Source organism: Vipera berus (assembly GCF_964194415.1).
Source record: "Vipera berus genome assembly, chromosome: 1".
NCBI lineage: Eukaryota > Metazoa > Chordata > Lepidosauria > Squamata > Viperidae > Vipera > Vipera berus.
This window is the reverse complement of record NC_138202.1, coordinates 120,651,455-120,674,852: the sequence shown is the minus strand read 5'-3', so window position 1 is coordinate 120,674,852 and position 23,398 is coordinate 120,651,455. Positions and strand designations below refer to the sequence as shown.

The window sequence follows — 23,398 nt, the reverse complement described above, 5'->3', positions numbered from 1 at the left end:
CTGATTGTTACCAGTTCCAACCTGAGATGTGAACAACGATGATATGTGATCAAGACTATAGCGATGACCCTCTGTGCTGACCAACTGGAAGACACAGAACTGCAGGGGGGGAAAAAGTCTGCAATTAGTACAAATAAAAATGAAATGAATTCTTACCATATCCTTACACTTTATTTTTTATTCTAGAAAATGAAGGTAACTACATGCCACGTATATCAGATATTCTAGTCACTACAGAATGAAGAACAATTCTCAGCAATTATGCAACTTCTTCCCGTAGGCAGAAGGGGGCATTTGGCTCGCTGTATGGCTCAGTGGGTTAGGACGCTGAGCTTGTCGATCAGAAGGTCGGCAGTTTGGCGGGTCGAATCCCGAGTGCCGCATAACAGAGTGAGCGCCTGTTACTCGTCCCAGCTTCTGCCAACCTAGCAGTTCGAAAGCACGTAAAAGTGCAAGTAGAAAAATAGGGACCACTCCAGTGGGAAGGTAACAGTGTTCCGTGCGCCTTTGGCGTCTAGTCATGCCGGCCACATGACCACGGAGACATCCTTGGACAAGCGCTGGCTCTTCGGCTTTGATACGGAGATGAGCACCGGCCCCTAGAGTTGGAAACGACTAGCACGCATGTGCGGGGGAACCTTTACCTTTTACCTATGGGCATATTGAACGTGAAGTAGTTGAGGAATGAACCACAAATGGGAAACTTCAGACAATACAATTCTGTATCTAAAGTTAGTTGCACAATATTTTACTTAGAGATAAGAAACTTGTGCTACTCAATGCATAACAATATTTAAGACAATGCTTCTCAACCTTAGCAGCTTGAAGATGTGTAGATTTCAACTCCCAGAATTCCTCAGGCGGCATGCTGGCTGGAGAATTCTGGGAGTTACAACTCCACAAACCTTCAAGCTGCCAAGGTTGAGAATCACTGCTCTAACCATACCTCATGTGTATATATCTTTATATATTTAACCTGCATCAATGTCACATAATTCTCCATGTTTAAAACAAGAAACATTTGAAATGATCAGCATTTTAAGCTTTGCATTTTATCTCAGCTTCCAAAACAAAGTATACAGTTGTAAACTGCCTTTGCCAAATAATCAGAAATTATAAATGATCGTGGAGACAGTATTTTTAGTTTCAAGAAAATACATTTTGTATTCTCCAAATGCAAAATTTCTCATTACCTGTCCTTGTCTGGGTGCATGCAAGTATACACCAATATAAAGCCCCAGTGACTCAGAATATGCCAGCTGTAATCTGTGTCCACTTCCACCAATAAGTCTCAGATCTTTATTTACAGGAACAAATTCCAACGTATCAGCCACCATCAGGCACATTTGATTCTGTTAAGATAAGATGCTAGATGAGTAAAATGAAAAAAAGCGAACATATTTAAGTACAATTATAAAGACAGCACTGTGAGACACTGGAGAGACAATTTATTCTGTTTAAATTTCCCAAGCTCATCACATATTTGATAGTAGTATTCTCAGACTTTACGTATCTGCTTCTGTTCTAAGCTAAAAACTGCTGTCATTCAGGTTTATCTCTAAAAATGTCATCTGCTTTCGTAACAGGTCTAGGGATATTTTTATGAAGTTAATATTAATACTACCCAAAATACTCCATTGGCAGAAAGAAGGTGGGAAGAGATATTTTGGGCCAATAATCTCTTTACGTTTCCTTTATTGTAATTACTACTACTGCTGCTGCTGCTACTTCCTCTTCTTCCCCTTCCTCCTCCTCTTCTTCTCCTTCCTCTTCTCCTTCTTCCCCTTCCTCCTCTCCTCATCCTTCAACTTCATCTTCATCAACTTCCTTCCAGTATTATCTACCCAAATATTCCGAGAGATCCCTCAAATCTTTCATCAGATTTTTCAGGACACAGAGTATTTATTGAAGGTACAATGAGACAAAGGAGTAATTTTTTTTTCTGGTTAGCATACAGGTTCTGCTGGATAATGAAAATGTACCATGATTCTGAACTCAATTCATGTTCACAATTAAGGGATAGTGTCCAATGCTTACATCATAACAAAGCCTCCCACAATGTAGTAAAGGGAAGAGATAGAGAAGTCTCTTATACAAACCCCCTCAGTAATTACTAATGAGCGCTACAGAATATGACTGCACTCCATATCAGATGGTTCAGTGTAGGATCCTTGAATCCACAACAGGAAGAACTTTAGTCCTTGCTGAAAGCCAACAGCTCATTCCTAAAACCTGACTGAACCATGAAGCTCATTGTGCTGAATATTTATCCAAATTCATGAAACTGAGGTGAGCAAGTGTATCCATTGGGGGTGTAGATCAAAGAGTCAAGATGGGACCCATGACACAAACCACTTTGATGATTACTAATTGGTTGGTATATTAACAATTAATTAACAAACAAAAGTAAGAGATTACTCACTTTATAAGACCACATCCGAAGTTTATGGTCTTGGTAGAGTGCAAAGAGAAGTGCGTCATGTTCACGACAGTGGACAGATAAACTAACAGGAAGATCTGAAGGATTTTGATCCCCTCTGAAAAAACAGTAACAATAACAATAATAAATAGAGAAGCAAGCACTAAGGAGAAATCAATGAATCTGCATGAGTTTTACATTACAACTGCTCTATTGTAGTAATGACCACTGGAACACTACTGAACTTCGTTAATGAAGTATAAAGGACATCTTTATTGAGATGTCAATAATTATTAACTACTACTACTACTACTACTACTACTACTACTAATAATAATAATAATAATAATAATAATAATAATAATAATAATAACTTATAATTATTGGCATCTTAATTATTATTGACATCTTAATTGAACATTGAATAAACAGGTCATTTTTAGTTGAACTTAGCCGAAGCACTATTTTATAAGTAAGGCACCTCTCTTTTCTTTGCAGCAGTTCTCCTTTCAGGAGAAAGAATATTATAATTTGTCATGCATAAATCTTCAAATTAATCATGAAGGGCAACACTACAGTGCCATGCATAAAACTGCAAATTAATCATGAAGGGCACTACTATAGTGAACAGCCTGCAGAAGTTTAAACTCCAAAATGATCAAGCAAGAAGAATTGATTACAATTTCATGCCACATTTATCAAAACAGCCTACTATTATTCTCACAGCTCCACTTTCTTGTAATTTAGGTGAAGATAGCCATCTCCTCTCTGTCTTGAGCACAAGAAATTTATTGCTGTTGGGAGCAGAGCCAATTACAAAAAGTGAGAGATACCCTTTTCCTGTGCAACTGGGCGCCTTCAGTAGCTCTCCTCCTGCTTTGTTTCCCCCCCACAACTTTTTATCTGCTAATCTTTCCCTCTCCAGACCCAGGTTCTCGATTTCCCTTTCATGTTTCATTCATTCCAATGTCACTTCCAATTACTCTTATTTGTTGCTGTGTAAGCTTTAAGAGTTCTAATTAAACTCTAATTATAAGCCTTAACTGCTTATCATCATCATACTAGCCTGATGGCAGTTGGCATCCAACCCGTAAGGAAGCGCTGCATGACTGAACTCTGTTTCAACTCCACAAATGAAGTTGAAGGCACCTCTAAAAAATAAGAAAAGAGTTTTTAGCAATTTGCTTCAATCCGACAATATAATAAAAACGGAATTAAATCTGATAGTCTTTAGTGAATTCTATAAACAGGTGTGTAAAACAAATTTATTACTTAGTTGATTTGTTAATTGTGGATAATTAGAACTTATATACGATTCTGTTGGTGGTCCAAAGACAAGGTTATTCATTATTTCTTAAAATAATTAATCAGAACAAATTTTTAATTTAAATCAGTTTTAAATCACTTTTAATTTCGTATCAGCATTGATTGCAATGTTTTACTTTGATCTGTTTCAATCACAAAACCTTACAAAACCTTCCATTTTCAAGAACAAAATGGTTTTGAATTCAAAAAACAGTATTCTCAGAATTTGGAAAAAGCCCTGTTACAAGATTAAAATGGGGTGCTTTGCCCTCAAAAGCTTTGTACTTGAAATGGTTTAAATCCAAAAGAATACAAGGGGGAGAGAACGAAAGTGACTTTTAGGAAATTACATGCACAAAGTGGCATCTGTATGAGTTGCAAACTGAATGTTTCTACTTCTCTTAGCTGAACTGCTTTGCTACATCACTTTATAAAATCTGTTGATATGAGAACTCCTTTCTGTCTTCTATATATTACAATATATTTAAAATTACTGTAAGTTTCACTACAAAATTGAATTTCTGAAAGAAATGTACAGGTAGTCCTCAACGTATGACCACAGTATAACCAAAATTTATGTTGCTAACAAGGCAGTTGTTAAGTGACTTCTGCCCCATTTAATGACCTTCCTTGCCACAAGTGAATCACTGCAGTTGTTAGGTTAGTAATATGTTTAAGTGAATCTGGTTTCCGTATTGGCTTTGCTTGTCAGAAGGACCCCAGGACACTGCAACCATCATCATAAATACACACCAGTGGCCGAGTATTCAGATTTTGATCACATGACCACGGGGATCCTGCAATGGTGATGTGAAAAACAGTCATAAGCCGCTTTTTTCAGTGCTGTTTGTAACTTTGAATAGTCACTAAACAAACTGTTGTAAGTTGAGGACTACAAGTAGTCCTCGACTTACAAACACAATTGAGCCCAAAATTTCCACTGCTAAGCAAGATAGTTTTTAAGTGAATTCTGCACCATTTTATGACCTTTTTTTGCCCCAGTTGTTAAAGAGAATCACTGTAGCTGGTTAGGTTAGTAAAGGGTTCTTCTGGCTTCCCTATTGATTTTGTCAGAAGATCGCAAAAGGTGATCACGTGACTCAAAGACACTGCAACCATCATAAATAGATGCCAGTTGCCAAGTGTCCGAACTTTGATCATATGACCCAAGGATTATCCGTATCATATTTATGATACTAAATAGGACAGCAATGTAACTGCTGCAGGGAGCACAATGAGCCACAACATTCCAACAATGCCCTTTTTCCTTTAACCTTTGGATCTCCTGCCTTTTTATAATTTATATACACTTACCACGAGCATCATAAGGTGGTAGGTTAAGGACAAAAATCCCACCAGAAGCAGATGGCAGAGCAAAGAGAGATCCTCCATCATTGGTAAGCCAAGCTGCTGAAGCAGTGGAATTAGGTGACAACCCAGGAACTGTGGGGATCACACAGTAGTTCAATGGATCTCTAAAATGAAGTTTTCCAATATCTGTGAAAACAGACTGCATCTGACTTTCTGTAATCAGCTCCTAAAAAAAAACCAACCCAAAAACCAGGGATATAATTATCAACAAGAAAGTATAACAATGAAGAAAATCAGTAAAATGACTTTTCTATTAACATTCCTATTGTGTAAAGTATGATTTCCAAAACTGAATATCTGAAACAAGAAAAAGATTAGACAAAACATTTTCTCAATAGTATTTGCCCCAAGTTTTAGGAAGTTTATCCAGCAACCTTTTTCCAACAAACCAAACTACACCTGATACATTTTGATAATACTTGTTCTACTCCTCTTAGTATCTCACCAACCTTTAGGCACTAGTCTGCTGACACCATTTACGTTGTTTTCTCTTTATAAGAGCCTCTTTTTATATTTTGATTTTACATCAGGCCTGTTTCTATATGTGTGGCTGAAATTATAGAATATCATGTATTAATTTTCCTGTTTAGATTCAGACTACGTACGTAACTATAATGTAAAATTACAATAAAACAAAGGTACCAGCTGTAGTTAAGGCATACCTCTTACATCACAATTTAAGCCACAATATAAGTTTTCATATTATACTCAGCTAACTATGGAAAATTATCCAAGCACTAGCTCTCTATAGTCTCAGGAGAAAGTGTCAAAATTATGATTCCAAAATCTGACAGAAAAGACCAGGAATTGATCTTTGACACACACCAACTACATGTTCTCTCACTAATCAATGCTCTTCCTCACGTCACAGCATTTTAGCATTAGTAGCTTAGACTGCTCAATTTGCATGTTACAATCTGTTTAAATTTATCCCCAGAATATTTTTCAATACGAAGCTTTGTAGATAATTTTATTCCATATGAAATAATTCAAAAAAATGGACTTAGTTTATAGGAGTCTTCAAACAAGCACCAAGATTTGGATGTGACAGGAGTTAATATATTATTAGGGTAAAATGGCATGCAGGGAAAAGAACAGAAACAAACAAATCTGCAATTTGACTTCTTCAACTAAAATAATTTTGTCTCTAACTTTAATAATCTTGGATTTTTTAAATAGATATATTAGAATAGATTACTTGCATTTCTATACATCCGAGCTGGATGAGGTAACATCAATCTATGTACTGTCTGATTGGTTGAAACCAATATAACAACATGATTTTGGGTTTCAAAGATGTGTACTCCTTGCGGCAAGAGATTACAATTTTGAAATCTGAGCTGAACAGCATTGTTCAAAAGGTTTATGTCAAGGGATTCCTCTACCAGTTCTAATGTCCCGCCTGAGGTTGTCCTGCAAAAAGAGACAAATGCATATAGCAAGTTTACATGAATAATAAACAACCAGTCCCAATATTTTCTTTTTAGAGGACTTTGTACAAAGTTCAGGAACAAATAAGAAACTAAAATGCAAAACCAGAATGTATTTATACGCCACAATAAATCAGAATTGTTCAGAATTTTTGCTTTTGTTGTTGTTAGTTGCGAAGTCGTGTCCGACCCATCGCAACCCTACGGACAATGTTCCTCCAGGCCTTCCTGTCCTCTACCATCTCCTGGAGTCCATTTAAGCTCATGCCTACTGCTTCAGTGACTCCATCCAGCCACCTCATTCTCTGTCATCCCATTCTTCTATTGCCCTCAATCTTTCCCAGCATTAATTTTTGCTTACTTGGGAGCAAATATTAAACTGGCACACTACTAGTATATATTGTTCAATCATCTTTCTTGGCTTTTCTTGCCAATAGGTGCAGCTAGCAAATCCAAATGAATTGCTTTGTTTAGTTTTAGTTTATGCGTAAACAAGGTCTGTCTTGTATTTCTCTTAATAAACCAGCCATAAATCAACGGTGCATTGTGACTAATACTTCCTGCTTGTTAGGAGGAAAGCAAAGCATGATTCCTGAATAATAAAAAAAACTACAAGTGGAGTTGTTCCTAGTATGTTCCTGGAGGAATCTGTATATCCTTTATTAATGCCCACTATTTAATGGGTTATGACAAAAGGAGGAGGATCAAGCCAGCAGAAACATTGTCTCAGGCTATTACAATAATTGAATTTGGAGTTGCCATGATATTAATCAATAGGCCGGAGATATAACCTGATTTTGAAGGTGCTTTAGAATGCACAAGAGCACTCTTATAGCACCTGTAAATAACAGCTACAACTTCCCCTGGGATCATATAGCTGCCCTCCACAGATGCTGCATAAAACTAGGAAAATATATGTTTGGTTTAAAAGAGTTGGAAACAGCTTTTTCAAACACCATGGAGCACAAAGTATTCATTGCTGTATTGACCAAGCTAGCTCCCTCAAGTGTCTTAAGTCCAATAAAAGTATCTGGCTATAAATGCAACTCCTTATAACAGGGGTTCCCAACCAGGAGTGCGAAAACTTGGGTTTAGAAGTTTCAAAATTATAGTGTATATTCATAATTCGTTACTTTGAACTTTTGTAAGGGGTGTGAGAACATATCAGAAATGTTCTAGGGATGCGGGGTATAGAAAAGGTTGGGAGCCGCTACCTTACAATCTCTAGATTTATCTTTCTAGCATATGGCGAGATACAACCACTGTGCCTGGCGTCCCTGACCCCAAGACCCCTTAACTTGTGTGGCAGAGTCTGGTCCTGATTGGCTGTTATGTTTCTGAGTTGGATGAGTGATTCTTCCTGTTCCTACTTCCCAGCTAGCATCCCTTTGCCCATAAAGAGATCCATGTGATAGGGAAAGCTGCCAACTCTTTTGCCTGTTTACTCTTAGTTAAGTAAGCCAATTACATTAATTGCCCACTGCTAGCCCTTCTCCTGTTCAGTTGTATGTTGCCTGCAGGCCAGAAAGCAGCTGTCAACCAAATTTGTCAAACTGAATAGGATACCATCACATAAAATGTCTTTCGGTTTAATTTCTACTTGCTACATTATATTCCTAGCTGAACCCAATCAATTCCAATGCGTGAAATACTTTTGAAATGAAGTGGTAAGTCTATTCAATTGTTTATTTCAATACATAGTTCAAGACAAACCAACTTATTTACTTTTATAATTTTCAGCTATTTTTCTTTTCCAATTTCCCTTTAATTTTCTCAATACATATTTACTTTTAACTAAGTTTGTTGGCTGTTGTGAATTTATTGGCACTTTCAAGGAGTTGTGTTACCTATGTACCTAGATTGCCTAGAAACATTTAATATGTTTATCCAGCATTGCCTAAGGGGAAATGATGGAAGCAAATTGCTCCTCACTCCAAATTGCTATTGCTTCTTTTCCATTTCAGATCAGAAAAAGCAGAATGATGAGAGTTTGTGATGTTTAAATTCTCTACCTATTGACCAATCTCATATGAAAGTCAGAGGACAGATAATAATAATAATAATAATAATAATAATAATAATAATAATAATAATAATAATAATAATAAGAATAAGAAGAAGAAGAAGAAGAAGAAGAAGAAGAAGAAGAAGAAGAAGAAGAAGAAGAAGAAGAAGAAGAAGAAGAAGAAGTTGGAAGGGACCTTGGAGGTCATCTAGTCCAACCCCCTGCTCAGGCAGGAAACCCTATACCATTTCAGGCAAATGGCTGTCCAGTCTCTTCTTAAAAACCTCCAGTGTTGGAGCATTCACCACCTCTGGAGGCAGGTTGTTCCACTGGTTAATTGTTCTAACTGTCAGGAAGTTTCTCCTTAGTTCTAGGTTGCTTCTCTCCTTGACTAGTTTCCATCCGTTGCTCCTTGTCCTGCTTTCAGGTGCTTTGGAGAATAGCCTCACTCCCTCTTCTTTGTGGTAGCCCCTGAGATATTGGAACACTGCTATCATGTCACCCCTCACCCTTCTCTTCATTAAACTACACATACCCAATTCCAACAACCGTTCCCTGTATGTTTTGGCCTCCAGCCCCCTAATCATCTATGTTGCTCTTCTCTGTACCCTTTCTAGAGTCTCAACATCTTTTTTACATCGTGGTGACCAAAACTGGATGCAGTATTCCAGGTGTGGCCTTACCAAAGCATTGTAAAGTGGTATTAGTACTTCACTTGATCTTGATTCTATCCCTCTGTTAATGCAGCCTAGCACTGTGTTGGCTTTTTTGGCAGCTGCAGCACACTGCTGGCTCATATTGAAGTGATTGTCTACTAGGACTCCGAGATCCCTCTCACAGTTACTACTATTGAGCAAGGTACCACCTATACTATACCTGTGCATTTGATTTTTCCTGCCTAAATGTAGAACCTTACTTTTTTCACCATTGAATTTCATTTTGTTAGATAGTGCCCAGTGTTCAACTCTGTCCAGATCCTTCTGTATCTTAAGCCTATCTTCTGGAGTATTGGCTATTCTTGCCAGCTTGGTGTCGACTGCAAATCTGATGAGTTGCCCATCTATCCCCTCATCCAAGTCGTTAATGAAGATATTGAAGAGCACTGGGCCCAGAACAGAGCCCTGGGGCACCCCACTACACACTTCCTTCCATGTAGATGCAGTTCCATTGAGGACCACACGCTGAGTACAGCCTGTCAGCCAGCTACAAATCCATCTGGTGGTGATGCTGTCTAACCCATATTTTTCTATCTTATCAAGTAGTAGGTTGTGATCTACTTTATCAAATGCCTTACTGAAGTCCAAGTAAATTATATCTACAGCATTCCTCTGGTCACTTGGTCAAAGAATGTAATAAGATTTGTCTGGCATGATCTGTTTTTGACAAACCCATGTTGACTTTTAGTGATGACTTTGTTTGCATCAAGGTGGGGAAATCTTTATTGTTATAGCTTACTTCATTAAGCTTCATTAAACATGTGAAGCATATCTTCATGCTAATAAATTCAGCTCTATGTTTTTTCTAAAAGGTCAACTCTAATGTATAGTGTCCAGATTTCTAAGGAGCATTTATGCAACTACTTGATTACAGCAATTACCAATGTTTTCATGGAAGTTATTTTATAACCAATTATTCAAAATTCTATTTTTCTGCACAAGTACAATGGAGATGAATTCAAAATTATTTAACCCTCTTTAAAAACTTTTCCAAACTGCAATGTAGGCAATATACAAGATTATATACATACAGAATAAAAGCAAAAGACAGATGCATAACAAAAATCCCAAATGACTACCAGATAATTGTATCCAGCTAAAAACTATGTTGGGAAAGTGTTATTTTAATAACTTTGTAACATGGCAGGAGGGAAGGGGCAGAGACAAAGAATTTTGACATACTAAAGCAGCAAAAGAGAAGACCTGCCACGTGATTTATGCCTCCTCACTATATCTTAGTGGGAAGTGTAAGCAGACCTTTCTACAATGATCCTGGCATTTTAAAATGCGAATTAAATGTCACATGCATAGGAACCAAGTGCATGAAATGTATTGTTTTATGTCACCATCAGATCCCTAACTTCAGTTTCTGGTATGCTATCCCAGTCTCAGCGACCACCAACAGGGAATTGAGTTACATAACATTCATTTAAATGTGAGTAAATCACCTCATATTTCATTGTCTCATATTTGGATTTAGTAAAAACAAGTAAGAACCAAAGAAAGCAGTACCTGCCCCAAATGTATCAACTTGCTTTGGATAAATAAGGAGCCAGGAGATATTTTATTTTTAAAGCATCAGCTATGCCTGGCCAATCCACCTTTCCCACTAAGATAAGAAATAAGGACCAAAGGGACCAAACAATGTCTATGTTGAAGTGGAAACTTAGCCCAAACAGGGTACAGCAGATCTGAATCTTTCTAGCTCAGCACTCGTCAGTGGGAGTAAACAGATGATTAGTCAGTGGAACAGCTTGCCTCCTGGAGCTGCGGGTGCACCTTCACTGGAAGTTTTCAAAAGACTGGAGAGTTATTTGTCCGAGATGGAATAAGGACTCTTGTCATGGGCAGGGGGTTGGACTAGAAGACCTCCAAGGTCCCTTCCAGCTCTACGAATTTATACATTTGTCTGCTTGGGAGGCGAGCTCCCTCGTTATCACTCACCAATGAATAAAGCGGTTTCTAGTCACCGAGCCCAGCTGTGCATTCTCTTGGTACCAAAACCCTCCGGCGCTGTCAGGATACCGCACGGCCGAGGGGGACGCGCCACCACCTGCAAAAGATGGACAAGGGATGCGGATCAGTCCCCGCGCGCCAGCATGGATGCTCTTGGTGTATGCAGATCCCGGGAAGGACACCCACGCAGCAACCTGCACCCCCTGCCTCCCGCCAGGGTCTTCCACCTGGGAGGCTGAATACGAGTTCACGGACGCCGCCGCGTGCGCTCCGCTCCGCCCCACCGAGCTCCAAATAGCCCCGCTCGGCCAGTCCCACCGCCGCCGCCATCTTCTCTTCCCGCGCGTGCTGCCACAAGGGCTCACGGGATAGGAGGAAGGGCGCGCGGCGGACGAAGGCGCCCTTCGCGGTGCATCGCGGGAAGCGCGGAGCGAAACGGTTCCCCGCCCCCCCCACGGGCGGGCTAGAAGCTGGTGCTTTCCTATTGTCTGCTTGGGAGTTCAAGAAGGCTCGCTGCCCTTCAACTTGCTTTAAGATGCAAATATGAAATCTCTTTGAACGAATGTTGAACTGGAAAGCCCCGTCGCCCAATTAAAGGCGATTTATTGATTGCCTATTGAAATTAGTTTAGCTTGTATTTGAGTGTGCTTTGCCTTTTTTATGGAATTGCATCCATTACATGGAATTGGATCTTTTGCTTTGTTTTAGACTTAGACGTTGCACGTGAAGAAGGGTGGCAAGAATTGGGTATGTCTAGTTTAATGAAAAGAATTTAAGTGTGACATGATAGCAATGTTCCAATATCTAAGGGGCTGCCTCAAAGAAGAAAAGGTCAACCGGTTCACTGAGAGCTTATGCACGTCCAATCACACCTGGTCAATAGAGAATTATATTCTGTTCTGTTTCTATTCCTTTCTGTTCTCCAAAGACTTGAAGGAAGGACAGAAGCAATGGATAGTCTTGGATGAATTGGCAATAGTTGCAACTGCCTGATTTTCAAGCAGTGCTGAATAATCCTAAACTACGTCCCTAGAGGGCATTAGTACTTCAATATTGTTGACCTATATATATATATATATATATATATCCAAGAAGCTTATTTAATTCAGCACTGTAATGCCTTTTAAAAGAAAAACGTTTTCACAAAATATACTGGGGTGGAATTACATTAAAATAATGTAAGAATATTACTGTATAAGGGACGTGGTGGCTCAGTGGGTTAAGACGCTGAGCTTGTCGATCAGAAGGTTGGTAGTTTGGCGGGTCGAATCCCGAGTGCCGCGTAACAGAGTGAGCGCCTGTTACTCGTCCCAGCTTCTGCCAACCTAGCAGTTTGAAAGCACGTAAAAATGCAAGTAGAAAAATAGGGACCACTACGGTGGGAAGGTAACAGCGTTCCGTGCGCCTTTGGCATCTAGTCATGCCGGCCACATGACCACGGAGACGTCCTCGGACAAGCGCTGGCTCTTCGGCTTTGAAACAGAGATGAGCACCAGCCCCTAGAGTTGGAAAGGACTAGCACGCATGTGCGGGGGAACCTTTACCTTTTTATTACTGTATATTACTGGTTGAAACTGAAGCTTTGTGCCTAATGGGACTACATATTTACTCCAAACTTGAAAGTAGAATAATATTTGAATACATGCAACTGTGGCAAATTTCTACTTCATATTTCTGGGAGTCTGTTTCAGAAATATTTGAAATGAGGCCTGAAAGATCATTTATACTTTTTCTCAAGTTCTGTATGTTATCTTAAATTTATATTTCAAATCTGGGTTTGTAATACTTTACAGTACTCTGCTGTTATGTTTCACACAAAGGCACAATGGGCAGCCTTTCAAAGTCCTATTACAATTTCAAAAAATTATAATTTTGCTTAATAGTATACCCAGTGCTTTTTTTGTAAAAGAAAAAGGTGCCGGAACTCACACATGTCATACAACCCGCCTTGCCTACCCTACAAGGTTCCATCCAAAAAAGGTGCCGGAACTCCGTTCTGAGCGTTCTATGACAAAAAAAGCCCTGAGTATACCGTAGATCAGTCTTATCTAACCTGATGTTTTGTAGATAGTGGGAGTGATAGTTCAGTTTAAGGTGGCAAGTTGAGAAGACTGCCTTGCAGAAACATTGTAATTAAACTTCTTGAAATCTTGGTGTGTTTGCTGTCAATTCTGCTGAAACTTCAAGGTAATATATTCAGATTTAACCTATTATCTGATTTATTCAAGACCCTAATCAGAACAATTTCAGTTTGACCGTGAATCTGGCCAGTTGACATCCCCTGTATTGCTTCACAATATTATGATGCCTTGTACAGATGCACGTTTCCTGCTGTAAAATTGTTCATATTTCAAAAACATGCTTTAGAACAGCTTTTCTTTAATCTTTTTGCTAGCTCAAAGTTTTGATTATAGCCAGTACAAATCAATTCTTTTGATTTTTCACAATAATCCTAACCCCAGGGTACATTGGGTTTAATAATCAGGAAACAGATTTAAACAAGACACTTGATAATCTGACTAGGCTGTAATTGGAGAATGTCATATCTGCCTTATGATTAGGAAGACAAACATGAGTTTAGCTATCATAATAATAGATTATTAAGATTTCTTGGATATGCAAAAAATCTTAGCAGCTGTACAAATTCATCCATGCATATTATAGTACACACACATACAAAACATCAATGAAATATTGAGAAATATAGATTATATTAATATTTATGGTTAAAGCAAGAAAAATTGTGACAATAGAGAGCTGTCTGAATGACTGCATTCATCAGTCCTAAAATGCTACTATTATGTTCATTTTGTTGTGTTTCAAAAAGGACCAAATCACATACACTATTATCCTTCAACATGATTCCTAAATGATTTGGACTTTATCCTGGCATTATGATTTCTCTCTTTTGCTTTGGAGCTATTTTAGATTTGGAGTACTACTGGGAGGTCTCTATTTTCCATCCCACATATTCCATGAGCTTCAGTAATTCCACAAATTACCATTACCAGAAAGATTCTTTCATCCATCTGCCTTCAAATATATCACAAGCTACACCGGGATTTACTGGATATTGCACAGTCAAGTTTTCTCTGGCAGGACTGTAAAATGGGCGGGCCCATTGGCAGCTACTGTGGGATGGAGATACAGAGGACTCTGAATGGAGCTGTTTTGGCTGCTAGGAATAGTTCTGTCCCCCTGATGTTGGGGAGAAGCTGGAGGGAGGTTCATCCTGAACAATACTTCTTTTCAGGAAGAAGGGTTGCATGAACAGCTCTTAGGCGGCTGTGACTACACAAAGCACCCTGTCTTCCTGTGCAGAATAGCTGCATTATTGTTCCAGTCAGGTGGCTGGCTGAGGCCTGCTTCTGGATATGTAGGCACAAACTAGAACAGGCCCTGTGCTGGCACAGAGATATCACAGTGGTTGATAGGAACAAACTTTGAGCAAATCTGCTTGCATATCATATATTTTTCTCTTGCTCTCTGATCCTGATCACTTTCTCCAACTATACATTTTTCAGAATAATTATTTTCCATTTTAAATTTAACAGATTGAACTATCAGAGTGACTTTGGTTTGATCTTTTTGCAGCTATTCTGTCCTGATAGTCTGTATTCAAGAGGTATCTTCCAGCTCTTAACCATCTTTGAGAAACAGAGCATTGGTTCATTTGTGAGGTAGAGACTTTCTTTGTATTCTGGTATCAAACTGATAGGGAGCTTTATTCTTAGTCTGTTTCATGTCATTCCTCCTGATTTCTGCATTCTTTTTATTTTACTATTTAAAAAAACCCTAGACCATTCCCACTTTCTTTCTGCCTTCACTATGATGTCTTCACCTTACTTTGTTACTGGCAGTAATTCATATTGTGAGATCCACAGACTAAATTTCAGCACTTCTTAATTTTCACATGTGTTATCAATCAAATATCTAGTATGGTACTAGGTTACAGTGTAGTTTATTCAACTTTCATGCTTTTAATTAAAATTGAGGCTAAGATTCTTAAGCTTAAAAATAGTTATACCCCAGAAAGTATAAGGTAACTAAAACAGCAGCAGTTTAACCACAAAGAGGTCAGATTAACCCAAGCAATTAGCATTGAAATAGTTTATATTTTTATTTCTGTTACAATGAAACATTGATTAGAAAAGCCCTAAACTTCAACACAGTGAAATACTACCAATTTCATGCATCAAAATCATAATGTTTCTAAATCAGATAGTTTCACCTATCTCAGTAGATCTTCTACTTTAGTAAAAGTGCTGAAGCCAGTTTTCCCCACACTGATATTTTCATGTATCCTCTTTTGGAAGAGGTAGAAATGAAGAATGTTTACCTTTAAATCAGGCACCTTTGAAAAGAAATCCAAAGCATGGATGAAGGGTGTCTCTCATTCAATAAGAGATCTGACTATGCATCCTGTAGTAAAAGTGTACAAAACATTTATCATTGGCCATCCTGGCTATAGAAAGAGCCATTCCAGGAGTTCCAACACAAAACAAGCCATTTTAAAGTCAGATTTTCTATGACAGAACTTTTGTGTCTCTATCCTGTACTGTTAAAAACCTCTGGAAACTGAAACAGCACAAATGTGATAATCTTTCATAGTTGATAGCATCAAAAACATACTTTTTGATACTATCAGCTATGAAACTCCAATGTTGTTCCCAATCCCGTCCCAATCCTGATCCTAACCCCACCCCGAACCTTAATCCCTATCCTGGTCCTACCCATTCCCCAACCTTATAAAATTCAATAAAAACCTTTATTAAAAAACAACTACTTATATTGACTGAAATTCTGAAGAGTTGAAGTCTCAAAATTTTTTGAGGAACCAGATTTGGAAAGCAAAGTTATCACGATTCATAGTTGATACACAAAATATGTAGAGTAAATAAACTAATAAAAAGGCAAAACAATGGAAAATCTGAATCTCCTAATAATTTAAAATACAAACTTATATCTGGATTTCAGGGTTAGGGTTGAGGAGCCATTATCTTAGCATAAACTACCACAGAAACATTGAATGGGACAAATCTTACTGAGGGCAAGTATGGATGACATTGTTTTGTTCTGACATGACAACTAGCTTCAGGCAAGTTCATTGTTATGCAGAGCTGTCCTCAGGATTGACCCCATACATTTAGCTTCTCTCTTCCTGTTATAGAAATAGTGACTGATGTTGATTTTTTGGCAAGCCAAATTTAAACTCTTAACAGTTGTTGCAATGTCTAGGCAATTCAGTATAGAATCATAGTCACCTAATTCAAAATGTTCTCAACTGAATTATGATAACAGATATTACTGACAGAATAATAATCTACAACATATTTGGAAATATAGCTATATAAATATAAGACTTGATTTGGCAAGGAATTCTATTTTTGAAATTTATCATTACTTGATACACAGTTATAGACATAAGTGAAAGAAATGGCAATTGGCAACAAGAATAAAAAGTGATACTAAGTGATTTAGATTTTTATTTCCTACAGAAGAGCTTAATTCAGTATTTTAAATTATTGTGATATAAAGACTAATTTTTGCTTCTCTTGTGAACTTGGATAGTTCTGTTCATTGAAACCCTTTTTTAATAAATGTTAATTAATTTAAAGAGATTTTGTAGTTTTAAATCTTGCCCTTCCTCCCTGCCCACACCTACGCTTGTTCTTCCCCTCCTTTAAAGTAATAATATTTTGTTTATTTCAATTATTGGAGTAATTGTTTGATGCAATACCAAACAGAAATCCAAAATTAAAATCTCTCACACAGTTTGGCTATCACATTAATCAAGTGACTGTATCAGGAGATAGACAGACAGACAATGTGCCAAAATAGGAGGTATAAATATTAGGTATATTTGCTGCCTTGAGTTGTATATAAAAATAAGCAGGATAAAAATATAATAATAATAATAACAAAAAAAGTCTGAATAGTGGGTATTATAGTACCTGGAGAGAATAGAAGACAAGATAAAGAACTGGGGGGAAAATCACAAAATATAAAGACCTGCAAATAGAAATAGAACGACTGTGGCAAAAGAAAGCAAAGACAGTAAATAGTGATAGGCTCCAAAACATCTGAAGCACCACATGAACACCATAAGCATTAATAAAATCACCATCAGTCAGTTGCAAAAGGCAGCTTTTCTTGGAACTGCTTACAACTTGCAATGATACTTTTAATATTATTAAACAACAAGATTTGCCTATACCTATCTTTGGGAAAGACTCAATAGATCAATAAAAATGCCAAATTCAGTCTAAACATCTGGCTGACTGTGCAACCAACTTTATAATGTAACTGTCAACTCTTAGCAACTACAAAGATTTTGTGGGAGTGGGTGTCCATGCAATACACATTCTTTTATTATTTTATAATGCAGGATAATTTCTATAATTTGGGTTTGGTCAAAGTATGAAACACATAAAAAATAAGCCAAGCATAAGCCATTATGTTGGTTCTGCTATAATAAGAAGCCATGACTAAAACAAGCAACAATTTGTGGCAAACAAGGAATTATAAAAACTTATGTTTGTTGTCCCCCAATAAACCACTGTTTATAAAGATCCTTCCCCACAAAAACCAACTACATACGTATCATGGCATAATGTGGGGGAGGCAATCTTATAGCCACAAGCTGCATTTTAAAAATAATGTCCCCAATGACCACAGGAATGATATCTGGTAATGTAATAGTATTATCAGAACAGATGCAGCTGGAGTGTTTGGCTCCTGTGGTTTCTTTATAGTGGGTTTCGAAGCATGACACAGGTGCCTTAATTTTAACACACAACCCTTAGATGAAAACTTCACAGTGGGATACCACTTGGCACAATGACCCTTTCTGTTCAAGCAATTAGGTCAAAATTTTAGTCCACTGAATGGAGATTCCCACTTCCTTGAGCTCTTCACATTTGCAATAAATGGACAGAGATTCATCTCAATGTGACTTTTTTTCTATGACAAGTTCAAGAACCTCTCATCGTTAACTTTTTGTAGTTGCATTTGGTGGAGAATATCATTGTACAAAATATGATATCCCATTATCATGAAATTGTTAGCTTTTACCTATAACAGACAATTTCCCTTAGGGCCAAGTGTATTCGTGAGAGGAATTAATACAAAATTTTGGCACAGCATTGCTAAAATATATTTACAGAACCATTGTATCTATGATGGGCTGATCGATGTGCTTCATTACTTTGTACCATGTAGCAAATGGGAAGCGTTTTAACAATGTTTAGAATCCTGCACTGATCCAAGACGATAATTATATGTGTATTTTACTTTAGAGAAAGGGTTGTAATCTAGGAAGCCTTTTTGCACTTGAGAAAGCAAGAAAAGCAACAGCTCAACAGGTACGGATCTCATCTCCCCTGAGATGGTACAGTCAAGTTTTACACTTGTCCAGTGTAAAACCTGGGACCAAAAGAGGATGATGAGAAGGATGGTGAGGATTTATTATTGAGTTCAACCTATAACTATGTCCTAACCTGGAATCTGTAGCTTCTCCAACTGTATATCAGATGAGTGAAGGCAAGACGGATTAAAAAAAAGCAACAACAACACCCCACCATTACCGAAGAACGACTTTATAAGGAAACGATGAAAAGCCACCGTGACTTCTACCTCCCAGGATTCTCCGCACGCCGGTTGCGAAAAAGGAAGGAATCTTAACACAAAACGTTCTGTCCCTGTTACCCATTCGGCGTGTCACTGGGAACTCGCACCTCCAGCAGGTGGTGGAGCTGCCTGCCTTGGCTGTTCTCCTGAAGTCGCGGTGGGAAGGGGGAGTTTCGGGGCGGCACGACGGTGTCGCCTCGAGCTACGGCACGGCAGCGAAGGATCGCCCCGCCCAAACTACTGTGTACTCCAGGGGTCTTCAAACTTGGCCCTTTTATGACTTGTGGACTTCAACTCCCAGAATTCCTCAGCCAGCAAAGCTGGCTGAGGAATTCTGGGAGTTGAAGTCCACAAGTCATAAAAGGGCCAAGTTTGAAGACCCCTGGTGTACTCTGACGCGAAGGTGAGGAACTGCGCGCAGCGGCGTAGGTAGCTCCGAGTTAATCATTCTCCCGCAGGCTGGCAGTTGTTTCGCTAGCTTTTCGGGCAGCCCCTCCTTGCGGCCCGGAGTCTCCACCTCCCCGGAGCGTTGGTGACACGCCTGCTTTTTTTCGCTTTTTTTTTCCTTCCCCTCCCTCCCCCTTCCTCTTTTCCCTGCTAACGATCTTCGGTCGAGAGAGAGCTTCCTGCCTGGCGGATCGTCTAACTTCAGCCTGGGCTTTCGGCGCGCGATCTGGCGGAGCGCTTTGACCTGGGGGGCCGGCCGCATTTGGGGAAATCGGGTGAGTTTTCCCCCAACTTCTCTTCCCCGAAAGGAATTCGGGAGAGCCGCCCCTCTTTCGCGGCTGCGTCCGGATCCGATCCGCCAAAAGTTCCCCGCTCCCTCTTTATAAGGGGCACCGCAGCCCGGATCAGGAGGGTCAGTGCAAGCTCTTTATTACGAGTAAGAGGATTTGCTTCCATCTTTCTTCCCGCCGCCCTTTTCCCCCTTGGCATCGCTGCATCCCCGACGGACGCAGGTGGCTTCCCTGCGTCCTCGCCGCCCTAGTGGACACCTCCTTTTCCAGGAATTATCCAGAGTCGCTGGTCTCTGCAGTACCTTCAGCAGCCCACGCGGAAATCGCTTTGTGCTAAATGTTACCTTTACGCGCGCTCGATGACCCGTTAGGGGAGGCGTGGACTTACTTATTTATTTATTTATTTTGGTCCTCTCTTGCATTTATTTGGTTCGTAGTCTCGAAATCAAAGTTCCTTTCCGCGCGTCCGGAATTCTTTAGACAGCTGTTGCTTCCACATCCGCACTGAGCTGGGGAACCTTACGAAGAGGGCGTAAAAGTACAGTATTGAATTTCCTGATTTTTTTATTTTATTTTTTTTTGGTCGGGAAACTTTTTGTCTAGCCCAGGGGTAGGCAACCTTGGCTCTTTTATGACTCGTGGACTTCAATTCCCAGAATTCCTGAGCCAGCTGTGCTGGCTCAGGAATTCTGGGAGTTGAAGTCCACGAATCATAAAAGAGCCAAGGTTGCCTACCCCTGGTCTAGCCATAGCTTTGATTTAAAGCGCTGCCGAAAAGGAACGTGGGCGCTTTAAAGAAAAGTTGATCGATCACTTAACGTATCTGATGAACAAAATTCTCTGAACAAGCCGTAGATCCGCGGAATTGGGAAGGGTTTTCCCCTTGAAAGTTGATATAGGATCACCAGCTAGTTTCTTTCAAATTCTCTCCTCCCCCCCCCTCCGTTTCCAAATTGGTTTCCTCCAGCTTGAGTGGGAGCTACAGTTCCCAGAATTCCCAGGATTGCCATATATTTGAAAAAAGAGCTTCAAAGTGGTCAGGAGCATAGGAATCAGGGCATTCGATTGTCGTGGATCAATTAATCTGAACTAAATCTCTGTAGTAACGCTAGCAGTGGCTGTTTCCAGCAAGAAGAAAAAATAATTAGATGAGGCTTAAAAAAATTGGACTAGAGGGGAAATTTGATGATAGTTTGTTAATCTGAAGATAATATAAAGGAACTTTTGAGAGGGAGGAATGATTGTGTTTGGCTGGTGAGGGAAGGTGGGAGTGCTTAGAACTGAAAATTGCAATTCTCTGTCTCCTGCTGTTCAGGAATGTTGTTATGTCAGATCCCTGCAGACATGAATTTGCAATCCCTTCTATTAAACACTCTGATCAGTAGCTCTGAAAATCACCTCTTGCCTGCCTGGAAACCAGTTCCCATTTTGAACCAACTAGTCTGGGTCGCTTCTGTTTAATGCAGGGACCAAGGACCTCTCAATCCAAGGATTTATTTTAAGGACGTGCAAGTAGGGAAGATATGGGATTGCACTTCAAGTTAAGATATAACACACTTTGGGGCTCAGCATGATGATTGCGGTTTATAAATCCAAGTTGTGCTGTAGCCTAGACAACTGCCACTTTGTTTAGCTAATAGTGATTAAACCATAGTTTGACATGTAAAATAAAGCTCTTCTATTAGGGCATAGATGTATATTTACTATGTTACATAAAATTCTTCATTAAATGTAATCAGTCCTGTAAATGTTCTCATTTAGATGCTAATTTAAGGAAAAGAATTGTATGGAGCAAACTGAAAATGATGAATATAAATGCAGGGACATGGCAGTAATTTCTGCAAGCAATCAAATGCTTGCAAACTGAACAATGCTGAATTAAATTATTTTAATAAGATAATCTCTGGGTTAAGTGGTATTTCACAAGCATGTCCACAGTTTTCTTGACAGCAGTATGGAAATGAGTTCCCTTGGGTTTTGGGGGAGACCGTTGTTTTGTGTGTATGGGGGGGGCGTTGTTGTCTTTGCAAACCAGGGATTTCCTATCCTGTCTAAGTAGAGGCCTGATTTTACCCTATTTAAGTTTCTGAGATCAGCCAAGGTCAGGTAGGTACTGTCAAGCTTTTGTCCTCATGGCTGGCCTCACCCTACTTTTCTGAGAGAGTACAAAAGCTAGTCTCAGGGCTTTCACTTGTGTGTTCTTGAATGAGTATATCATCATTATTCTATTACATTATCATCATGAAATACATTTTACAATTACTTGTCAGTAGATAGACTTGCAAAGTGTGTAAATGGTGACTGGCAAATTTAGTGTAAAGGTGCTTTTCAAAAGGCAGCTGGACTTTCCAGGTTTTTTTCCCCTTGAAAATGTTTTGCTTCTCATCCAAGAAGCTTCTTCAATTCAATATTTTACTTTAGAATAGTACAATGGCAAAAATCTTAGGCTTGGATGAAAAAGAAAATATTAAATTCTTTGCATCAGTCTTGTGGGGTAAATTTAGTTATAAAAGAGTTGTTTGCCTAAGGCTGCCTAGAAACCACACGGCATTAAAATTAGGTGAGTTGTGTTTAAAGCTAACCTCTGTTGCAAAAATCCAACCCATTACTATAATAGGCAAGCTGTGTTTCCCTTCCAGCTGTTGACTCATAAGAATATAAGGAGTCAGAGTTAATTCTCACAAGTGGTTGTAAAGGTAGATCTATTACAGTAGATATACTGTATTCCACTGATTTTCTCAAGATGTTAACAGAGGTATCAAAAAAGAACTTTGCTTCGCCGAGAAAGGACAATATTCCCATTCTAGGATATGCATTTAGCTCTTTGTGCAATGCATTTGTCCAGCCTGTACAGCTTCCTCCCTTATATGGATTAAAGATTTAATCTTGGGCTTGATACAAGCATGTATTCACAGCACAAGCTCTCTCCACTGAACATCCAGGAATGGCCTGGATTTAACGAGGTTAACTCAGCAAAAATAAGAGCGCTAATGCAGATGGTTTGTAGAGTAGGTGTGCGTGGGGAGCTGACACTGGAATTCCAGATAGGCTGGGGTGCTTGCTGCTACAGCTGTGGGAATAAAACTTTGACCTCTGCTGCATTCTAATTTAAAATGTGCTGCTCCGTCACACTTTTCTATTCAGTTTTTCTTCTCCTTCTTGGGCACTAAGTAGCTTAAGTGGGAATGGGAAATTGAGCCTTGAATAGGAAAAGGCCTTGAATGCATTTTCAGTATTTTAACTGCAGAAATATGATTCTTGGGGATTTTGCCCTTTACCTACCATATTCAATAAAACATATGCCCATCATCAACACTAAGGCAGTGTTTTCAACCTAAGCAACTTCGAGGTGAGTGGACTTCAACTCCCAGAATTCTACAACCAGCATGCTGGCTTGGGAATGCTAGGAGTTGAAGTCCATTCATCTTAAAATAGTTGAGGTTAGGAAACACTGCCTTAGTTGATGATGGGCATGTGCTTTACTGAATATGTTCTTTACTAAGATATTCTATTTTTAATCTTTCTTGCTTTTTACTATTTCCTTCTTTGCAAAGTCAGGATGTAGTAAAAGGCAAGGAGAGATAAATGGATGTGTTGGGATGGAAATTCCAGGCAAAAGGAAATGAGCAACACAGGAGCCATTTATTTTTGTTAATACTGATAGAGGCCTATTATCAATATTCTTATTAATACAATCTGCAAATTGACAGATTAGAAACTTGCCTTTAAACACATGCACTCTCTCTCTCTGACACACCTACACGCACACAGACAAATCAGCAGCACGTATTGCAAAGGAAGGCCATGTTAATCTATGGTGACCAAAAATC

The 23,398-nt window shown here is 39.0% G+C and overlaps 2 protein-coding genes across 5 annotated transcripts in view; one reads left to right on the top strand and one right to left on the bottom strand.

Moving 5' to 3' along the window:
- Positions 1-11,541, bottom strand: part of NUP160 (nucleoporin 160) — a 43,507-nt gene extending 31,966 nt beyond the window's left edge. For 3 of the 4 annotated variants that reach the window (XR_014027626.1, XR_014027627.1, XM_081336935.1), the window contains exons 1-8: positions 11,430-11,540; positions 11,191-11,299; positions 6,298-6,508; positions 5,039-5,261; positions 3,486-3,570; positions 2,423-2,537; positions 1,194-1,352; positions 1-99 (exon numbers count right to left, since the gene is read on the bottom strand). Coding sequence is in view for 2 of the 4 variants with exons in the window: in XM_081336935.1 (XP_081193061.1) it covers positions 1-99; positions 1,194-1,352; positions 2,423-2,537; positions 3,486-3,570; positions 5,039-5,261; positions 6,298-6,508; positions 11,191-11,299; positions 11,430-11,532 (1,104 nt within the window). In the remaining 2 variants the exon portion in view is untranslated. Of the gene's footprint in view, positions 100-1,193; positions 1,353-2,422; positions 2,538-3,485; positions 3,571-5,038; positions 5,262-6,297; positions 6,509-11,190; positions 11,300-11,429 lie in introns of all 4 variants that reach the window. The other variant, XM_081336936.1, reaches the window with a different exon arrangement.
- Positions 11,542-19,448: 7,907 nt separating this feature from the next.
- The window catches only part of PLEKHG3 (pleckstrin homology and RhoGEF domain containing G3), a 60,614-nt gene continuing 56,664 nt past the window's right edge, over positions 19,449-23,398 (top strand). Inside the window, exon 1 of the mRNA XM_081331137.1 lies at positions 19,449-19,553. The gene's annotated coding sequence lies outside the window, so the exon portion shown is untranslated. The remainder of the gene's footprint in view (positions 19,554-23,398) is intronic.